This window comes from Bactrocera latifrons, unplaced genomic scaffold (genome assembly GCF_001853355.1).
Source record: "Bactrocera latifrons isolate USDA-ARS-PBARC rearing strain unplaced genomic scaffold, ASM185335v1 scaffold_270, whole genome shotgun sequence".
Taxonomy (NCBI): domain Eukaryota; kingdom Metazoa; phylum Arthropoda; class Insecta; order Diptera; family Tephritidae; genus Bactrocera; species Bactrocera latifrons.
The window spans coordinates 54,312-64,327 of NW_017536297.1; the positions used below are offsets into that span (position 1 = coordinate 54,312).

At 36.7% G+C, this 10,016-nt stretch overlaps 1 protein-coding gene across 2 annotated transcripts in view; it reads right to left on the reverse strand.

The window, feature by feature from the left end:
• The window catches only part of LOC108969971, a 29,065-nt gene that overhangs the window by 16,345 nt on the left and 2,704 nt on the right, over positions 1 to 10,016 (reverse strand). Inside the window, exons 2-6 of one of the 2 annotated variants that reach the window (XM_018935029.1) lie at positions 7,489 to 7,780; positions 6,751 to 7,367; positions 6,071 to 6,202; positions 5,891 to 6,009; positions 2,967 to 3,093 (exon numbers count right to left, since the gene is read on the reverse strand). In XM_018935029.1, coding sequence (XP_018790574.1) covers positions 2,967 to 3,093; positions 5,891 to 6,009; positions 6,071 to 6,202; positions 6,751 to 7,132 — 760 coding nt within the window. In that variant the 5' untranslated portion in view covers positions 7,133 to 7,367; positions 7,489 to 7,780. The remainder of the gene's footprint in view (positions 1 to 2,966; positions 3,094 to 5,890; positions 6,010 to 6,070; positions 6,203 to 6,750; positions 7,368 to 7,488; positions 7,781 to 10,016) is intronic. The other variant, XM_018935030.1, reaches the window with a different exon arrangement.

Here is a 10,016-nt window from a genome sequence, read left to right on the forward strand (position 1 = left end):
TCCCAAAATGCGATGACAAACGTGCGAAATTATGGATCGCGGTCAATTAGCGATCGTCACGATGTCTCAGCATGACTTTTCAAACAACAGTTACAATGTTTGATGGACTTTATCTTGAAGCAACGTATATGTGGTGCTTTTAGATGCTAGATATACTCTGTTGAGGAGGTGTGCCACTTGCAAACATTCTTTTTTGGATGGTGGAGGGTGGTTACACCAGATCAAATTGATGAAATAATTTCTGCGAAAATTTATGATGCAGAGAAAGATCCAGCATTATACGAAAAGATGAAAACCAATATGGTTCATGGAGCTTACGGACACCACAATCCCTTGATTCTACGGATTTCTTTTGAGTTCTAACGTTTTGCCATTTCAGTTCAAACGTATTCCATTTCCAGTGAAAATTGCATTTGAAACGACAACCAACAGGACATAAGGATAGTTTGTTTTTCACACGGCTAGATATACGTGGCGCGATCACGAGTTGGAAAACCATCTTCTCTGTATATTTACGCACCGCCACAGAAACCAAAAAATGTTGTTTATCAAGCTGCGTTACATTGAAAAAAATAGAAAAATCGCAAATAAATGATTATGAACACAATATGAATTTTTTTCCAATTATTTGAAAGATCCTCAACCCTATAGTCTCAAGCATACTGGTCGGTTACCAGCAAATGATTTATAATTTAGCAACTAGCGAAGGCATGAGTTGTAGGCAGTTTGATTGAAATTATTATTATTTTTTAGGTTATAATGCATTATAACAATAAAAAATATTTTTGTGCGTTGAGGACTTCACTGCTGCAAGGGAGATAGGCTTTTGAAGGTATATTAAAATCATCCGCAAATAAGACTTTGACCAACATAAACGGTTTAAAGAAAAAACCACTATATAGCGTATATTTGGACAGACAACTTCTGGACTGACTTCACCTACTGTTGACATTGTTCAGGTCGAGAACATATGTAGCTCATGCAATGACCGGCATATACGACAGATGGTAAGAATAACGAAAATAATTATAAAAGTGTGTATAGAATTTGGACGTTGGAGCCATAGTATTTCCAATATTATATCTTCGGCCAGTTTTCCTAAGATAACTTACATATTGACCTATTTATTCGACATAACCACCTATTATTAACAGAAAACGAGCCTCTGGCTGACTTCAGAAATGTATTTTGCTTTGCATTCCAACAATGTCACATATTCCCAAACGAAATTGTAAAACGAAAAAACGTTAACTTCGGCTGCACCGAAGCTAATATACCCTTCACAGGAGCATTTCTGTTTGTATGGAAGCTATATTCTATAGTAATCCGATCTCAAAATTTTTTTCGGAGATTATATTGTTTTCTTAAGCAGTAATCCATACCAAATTTCGTGAAGATACCAAATGTGAAAGTTTTCTATACAAGCCCTTGATTCCAATCGTTCGGTTTGTATGTCAGCTATATGTTATAGTGGTCCGATATCGGCAGTTCCGACAAATGAGCAGCTTCTTGAAGAGAAAATTACGTTTACAAAATTTCAAACCGATATCTTAAAAATTGAGAGAGTAGTTCGTATATATACAGACAGATAGACGGACGGGCATGGCTTAATCGACTTAGCTCAACATACTGATCATTTATATATATATTTTACAGGGTCTCCGACTTAATATACTCTGTTCAGGGTATAAAACCTTCCTAATGTATCGTATTTTTAATGGCAACTCTGCGCAATAAATGTGGAAAACAATGCAGCCTCCGCATCGCTAAATTTTCTAATGGCGAGCAAGGAAGAAAGAAAAGAAAATTTTTACGTTTCTTATTCACATATTATTTATGGCATGCGGTGTTGCAGGAAATTAACGATCTCGATCCAGCATTTTCGTTCTTGCGTTTGACATATCACGCAAATTCCCAAACTTTGGGGTGACTTAATAGTGCATCAAAAGAGGAACCTAAGCCCAACCGTCAACGGTGTGTAAATTTTCCGACGAACTGGATGAAGTGTATGAGTGTCGGGGCGATATAACTGTTCCGGAACGCAAGACTGCCCCAATACACTTGTGCCCACGTTTTTTCCAATCCTCGAAAGAGTTATTAAAGTCAACTTCTCGAATATCTTTCAATGCGGGTAGCGATTCTTGTTTAATGTCTTCAATTGACTAAAAACGAATTCTCTGGAGCGATCGATTGAGTTTGTTGGTTAGCCAAAATCGTTCTTTTACTTTGATTTTTCCAATTGGCGTTCACTGATCTTTTCGAAATTCCAACGATGCCAATGAGATCTCTGACTGTTAATCGCCGACTCTCAAGTACATCACATTCCTCTCTTTTATTGGCGTTTTGATCACAAGTTGATGGCCGGAATGGAATTTCTTTGTTGAATAATTTCACTCATCGTAAAAATTGCCGAATAAACTTTATATGCTTCAGAAAGACAAGCCACAAAACAGATGTCACTGGCAATCATATCGCAATCGATCGAAAAATCTTTAATATGCCTTAAAAATATAATCGCGCCTCTCTCTCACTCTTCCCTACTTTTTTTGCTCTCAAAAATAATGTACCCTATTCTAATACTTTAGTTTAGTGTTAAATATATTTCATATACTCAGTTTGATATCATAATATRGTTTTTTACCAAAAAGGAATGAAATAATTTTTTTAATATAATGAATTTTGAGAAAATCTCGGTCGAAGTGCAAGAAATATCGATAAAACCAATTAGGATATAATAATAAAGGTAGGAGTGTCTATGGCCCTTAGTATAAGTAAGTAAGACCTTATAATATAAAATATAACAATTTTCCACCCCTAATATTCCCCGAATTGCGAGAATTGTAATTTTTGTGTTCAAATCCAAATAGGGGGCATCTAGGTTAGCGTTGATGATATTTTATCATAATCGTATGATGTGTAAAGTACTCATTCAATGTTTAAGCATACATACAAATATATGTACTTACCTAACTTATTAAAGTATTTACTAACTTGATAGCAGACTCGTGACCTTCGTAATTCTGAATACGCGGAATCTGTGTAAAAATTCATCAATTCCTTGATTGCGATTGCTGAATTATATAGTCCTTCCCACTATTCAGATAGAAGTGTTAAATATACTACTTGGTTTAAGTAAACATGAAGCGAGTGAAACTATAGAATATTGAGATGTGCATATGTATGTATATTAATAGCTTTACTATGTCTTGTCTAAATCTTGTTTCTTAACTCTCGAAGACAAGCCGCCCAAATACACTGGTAAACAAAAATCCACATGTTTTTTGTGACATGAACAGAACAAAGTGTTTATTATGTAACAATTGCCACAAATGCAGAAAATAGCTATAGATTTCTTCTATCGCCTATAGTTTTTTGCTATGAAAATTTTTGTTAAAAAAAAAAAAAAACATTATATTATTATTGTATTATTTTATTAACCAAAGAATACCTTTTGATTTTGGAGTATCCCTTAACAATGTCCAGCAGTAATCGGCAAGCAAACTGTCGCTCCACTTGCCTTGGTACCGTTTTGTCATGGCCATTAAATTTACGGGGAAAAAAATGCAGATGGGAGTCCAAGTGAATTTTAAGGGACATGTGACAACTCATTTTTTATAGGCAGTAAGTAGTTCAGTCAAGATCTTTGTAATTGTTAGCTTTCACATTTCCAAGAAAATGTTTAATAACACTTTTAAAGGCACTCCAGGGTCGTATTTCAGTTTCATTGAGCATTTCCTCAAAATTTTATCCTTCATTAGTTCTCTTATTTGGGGCTATTACTTTTACTCCACATATTCCCCAACCATACTAATAATAACGGATGTGCTCTAAAAGAACTTTCATATTCTCATATGTTATGAACTAATATCACCTTTAAACTAAGTTTAGAGCAATCAATGAATAGACGCCAATCACGTGGAGCATTTTTCTGGCCTAGTAGGTTAAACAAAAGGTTAACTTCTGAACAGTGCATTAGATCCCCTTCTTGAAGAAAGCAATTTGTTGGTCTTTCTGCCTTTTTCTCTAAAGTTATATTTACATTATTTTGGAGAAGCTTCCAACCTTTTAGTCTGGATGCTAAAAGTTCGGCCTGCGATTTTGAATGGCTTAGATCTCGAACTTAGTCTTTATGTTCAGGCTATGAAATTAGATGCGGCACTGTTAAACATCCTGTTAAATAAAATAAAGGATCGGTTTCCGTAACATCACTTGAATAGCTAGTCGATTCTAGTTCTTCATCAAGACTCCAATAATCTGGTGCTTTTGAAATACCTTTAATATTCTTGAGACAAAAGTAGCAGTCTGTAACATGGTCTTCAGGTTCTCTCCAAACCATTGGCACTGCAAAGGGCATTTCACGATTTGAATCTTTTAACCAAGGTGTTAACAATATTACACAAGCTTTTCAACAGATATGAGGGGCCCATGATTTGTCTTGGTCCCCAACTGTAACACCAAAATACAGTGCTTAAGCTTTTAGCACAACCGGAGTAAAATTACGGTTTTGCGATTTAAATGTTAGTAATCCGCACTCATAACGAAAATTGTTGGCTATTTACGCACTGCCTAGGCATTGTACCTAAAAATCTTAAACACAGTAATTTCAAAAACATAAAAGAATTTGAACTCAAAAACATAGAACACGTAACCGACTCAGACACCGTTACACTTGACAAATTCAACATATTTCTAATTTGTCAAAATTTGAAATTTATCAAGCATTTCGTATTCTGCTTTCTTTATAAGTTGTTAAGATGTAAAATGCTCTTGATAGTGCTCGTTATGAATTAAATATCTGATTGTGCATCTTGTTGTGAAAATGGAAGATATTTTACTTTTGTTATTACTGTTAAACGAAGATGAAGATTGTGAAAATAGTAATCGCGCGCGGCATTTAAAATGTTTACGCGACGATAGCAATCCATTTTCTGTGAGCGAGAATACCTTTGGGCAAAATTGTCGATTAACTCGTGAAATTTGCCGTCGCCTAATTAATCAGCCCCATACGATAATCAGAAAACGTCACTACCTTTAACTGTAATGGTTTTAGCAGCTTTGAACTTTTTTGGACATGGCCCATATCAGGAAATGTGTAGGTAACAATGTCAACTTGCCCATGAGTCAGTCGTCCGTTTCGAGAAGTGTGCGTGCTGTAGCAAAACTTATTGTGAAGGTAAAGGGAGGAGAAATAGAGTTTCTCCGTTCAAAAGAGGAAGAACTTTTATAAAAACGGGGCAAGTATTATTGTAATGCAAATAATAATATACTAACTTAAGGCAATTTATTTGATATATACTTCAGATTTTTTAGAAAATTTGGAATAGAAAGCACCATAGGAGCAATTGACTGCCCGCATATTGCTATCAATATATTTTGAATAGAAATCGGCTGTTTCTATTTACATTATTTTGTTCACCACACGTGTGGGGAAAAGCTTTGCGAATTGAAGCACTTACTTTTATCAAGATTGGCACAGAATACGCTGTTTACTTCAAACAAGCAGGCAGAATCGGTCTAAACCGGATAATTCTCTGATCGTATGAAAATATGAGACGATGAGATATAATGAAATTTTATGTATTGTAAAATCTAAAGCCGCAGGTTACGGAATATGGGAGGGTGACAGAAAAATTATGTTTTCAGATTTGACTTCAGGGTATCAAACTGCATTTAAAACATTTAAAGATTTTCATGTCACAAATAATGTGTCTACCAGTGTTATCGAAGCTATAATGTTTGTCGAACAATTAAAAAACAATTTAATAGTAGAGATTACAATTTATTAAAAAAAAAAGATTACCAGTGTTAGCTAAATTATAGAAAATACATAAACTTTTTTTTATTTCATCTATACAATAAACATCAATCTTAAAAAAAAATATGTACTTACGTCGTCTAATGAGAATATTGCATTTTTGTAATGATTAGCATTATTATTTTGAATATACTTGGCTCCATAAGTACTTACACCATAAAAGGCACTAAAATTTCGTGAAAACATTCGAAATACTTTAAGAAAAAAATATTATATTAGTGTAGGTATATATTGTATAGATTGCAGTGCACTTACTATCATCATACAGTAAAGTATCGTCGAAAATTGGTTCGACGGACGTTTCTATAAAATGTTCGAATATTTTGCGGTAGGCGATTGAACTTTTCCGGGCTTTTGTAGTCTCAGGGTAAAGATCTGTCAGCGATGCTATAAGTATAGGTATCTATTAGACTATCTGTTAAAGCAAGCAAGGCAACAGTCATAACATTCCAACAACAGATTTTTTCAACTAGTAAAAAAAATTATGATTTGTGAGAAATGAAATTAATTGAACCATTTTACACCAAAAAAATATGAGAAATTGTATAACAGCTATGTTGAGGAATATGAAAAGAAATCGTTTTTTGTCAGTGTATAAACAAGTTATTTATTACTTCAATATTATTATACATGTTTAGCTTAAAAATATAAAAATATTAATAATTTTTATATATAATCCTTACATTAATTAACACATGTTTTTAGAGAGATTCCTATACATTTTTATCTGCATATGTATATATAGATATATACATATATTGGATAGTGAAAAAAGTATTTTCGTTTATTAAAATATCTTTTTTAATGAAGCTGCTGAAATTTTAATTTTTTTTCCATAAAATTCGAAAAAGTATTTTCGTTTTTCTAATCAAACATCAATTTATTTATTTTGTTATATTTAATATAAAATGAACTTTAAAGAACAAAATGCGTACCTTTTTGATCGACCACTCTTTGCCATTTTTTCACTAGAGACATTACTTCATGAGAGCAAAACTTTTCTGGTTTCTCGGCGAGAAACTGCGACAAGTAATTTTCATAGCCTTCTGTTGAAGCCAACTTTACTCCACTAAGGGAGTTCTGCATTGACCGAAACAAATAATAGTCTGATGGTGCAATGTTAGAACTATATGGTGGATGCATCAAAACTTCCCAGCCAAGCTCTCCTAGTTTTTGCCGAGTCATCAAATATGTTTGTGATCTAGCGTTGTACTGATGGAAGACGAAGCCCTTTCTGTTGAGTAGTTTTGACTGTTTTTTTTCGATTGCTTGCTTCAATCTTATCAGTTGTTGACAGTAAAATGTAGAATCAATCATTCCACGAGGCTGGAGTAGCTCTTAGTGGATGATATCTCTCCAATCTCACCAAACATTCGGCATAACCTTTCGTGCCGTCAATTCTTTCTTTGCGACCATTTGTTGAGCTTCACCACGCTCGGACCATGATCTTTCTTACACATTATTGTCATATTTGATCTACTTTTCGTTGATCCAGAACTTCCAGTCTCCGTAAATTTCACAAATTTCATTGGTGGCTTATGTGGCGTTCTTCCTTTTTTATACAAAAAATTCAAAATATAGCGAATTTCTTCCTTATTTTTCCTCACTTTTGAACAATTGTTCCTTTTTCTAAACTTTCCCAAATTTTATTATTTTTTTGGTTAAAAGCTTACCTTTCCAACACTATGTGGTGATATGAGTACAATGTGATTGTTGGCACTTGATACTGTGCTGACTAATCAATCAATCTATAGAGCTAGCCGTACTATGTTTTATATAATATGTATTATATATTATAATGCCCCGTTTATTCCTGTTGCTTGTTTCCGTGCTATCTTTCCCCAGCTCGTTAATTAGAGTAAATCCTGGTACATATATCAACATTTTCAGCTTTATTTGTGTTCAACTCCATTAAATCTCAGTAATACTGGATCCGATTCAGAAAACTGGTTAGGATTAATAAAACTTCCATAATCCATAAAGTTTGAAGTTGATGGAAAAGAATAATGGAAATCAATTAGCATAAGTTGTCTCATTGCCCTGTTAACCAAGCCATCCCAAGAGTTTATATTCATTGTAATCATATATTAGGCAATGGTTTTCAGTGTCAATTCATAATTCTTCTTATTCTAACTCTCACAAGGAGAACCAATTAAAGTGCCATATGCATCATTGGGATTAGCAGAGAATATCCACCTATCTTGAACAGGTGCGAGTTGTTTTAAATATGATCGGTATATAACCAAAGTCATTACTTAGAAGCCTTATCTCTCTATTTAACTGATTATCAGGTAAAAATAATATTGAGTGACGTGTGAGTTGTGTTGGCGGTTCAGATCCTCCCAGTTGAAAAGGTTGGTCACATCCCTCAATTGTGGCAAATGTATACTTTGAATAAACAAACATAAAAAACGCATACACATATAGAACAAGAAAAGAGGTTGGAGTCATGTGTAGAAGTTCACGCAAGTGAGGAAAGTTCTTTGATCGCCATTCACTTGGGAGTGGCCAGAAACGATTCTTTTACATATGACTCAAGCAGCTGACGATTTCCGGTCCTTGACCAAGTATCCTCTGGGTAGCCTAAGAACATCCGTTTGAAGGCGAGCTAAAGTGAGAAGGCGAAACATTCCCTGTACCCGCCACGTAAAAAAACCAACCCAATGACAACGCAACAACAGCCTCGGATGAGAGACCCCACTTTTGATAACGACCATGGCAAACGAAATGACGACTACGAATTGAGGGCATGCATCTGGAATGCCGGTCGCTTAATTGGGAAGGTGCCGCTGCCCAGCTGGTTGGTTCTCGTGAAAATAAAGGCTGACATCACCGCCGTCCAAGAAATGCGATGGACGGGACAAGGACAGAGACGAGTAGGTCCTTGTGGCATTTACTACAGTGGCCATATAAAGGAGCGCAAGTTTGGTGTGGGATTCGTGGTGGGAGAGAGACTCCTTCGCCGAGTACTATCATTCACTCCGGCGAATGAACGTCTAGCCACAATCCGCATCAAAGCGAGGTTCTTCAACATATCGCTGATTTGCGCCCACACCCGGCGGAACAGAAGGACGATGTGACCAAACATGCCTTTTATTAGCGCTGGGAACGCACTTATGGGAGCTGCCCCTGCCACGATGTCAAAATCGTGCTTGGCGACTTTAACGCCAGGGTGGGCAAAGAAGGTATCTTTGGCACTACGGTCGGTAAATCCAGCCTCTACGACAAAACATCCCCAAATGGGTTGAGGCTGGTTGACTTCGCCGGGGCCCGAAAAATGGTTATCTGTAGTACTACATTGCAGCATAAGAAGATACATCAAGCTACCCGGCTGTCGCCGGATCGAGAAGCCACCATCCAGATCACTCATGTTATGATAGACGGAAGACACGTCTCTAGTGTTTTAGACGTGCGTATGCTCCGAGGTCCTAATATCGACTCGGACCACTATTTTGTTGCAGCCAAGACTGGCACCCGCCTCTGTGCAGCTAAAAGCGAACGTCAACAAACACAAGGGAGGTTCGACGTCTAGAAGCTGCAATCACAACAGACAGCCGAACGATTTCCTACTCGGCTTGCACTCCTGCTCTCTGAGAGCACTCGTCAACAACTCGGTATAAGGGAACTGTGGGACGACATTTTAAACTCCTTACGTACAGCTACAACCGAAACCATTGGTTTTCGGAAAGTACAAAAGAACAGCTGGTACGACGAGGAGTGCCGTGTCGCAGCGGAGAGAAAACAGGATGCCTGCCTCGCAACGTTACGATCGACCACAACACGTGCGGGATGGGATAGATACCGAGAGTTGAAGAGGGAAGCGAGACGCATTTGCAGACAGAAAGAGAAAGAGGCCGAAATGCGTGAGTACGAAGAGCTTGATAAGCTGGCCGACAGGGGTAATGCTCGAAAACTCTACGAAAAAATGCGGCGGCTTACAGAAGGTTTCAAGACCGGAGCATACTCTTGTAGGATCCCCAAAGGTGATCTAGTCACCGATGTCCAGAGCATACTTAAATTATGGAGGGAACACTTCTCTAGTCTGCTGAATGCCAGTGAACGCACAATGCCAGGAGAAGGCGAATCCGATTCCCCAATTGATGACGATGGAGCAGACGTTCCATTGCCCGATCAGGAAGAAGTTTGAATAGCAATTGCGCGCCTGAAAAACAACAAAGTGGCGGTGCCGATGGATTGCCGG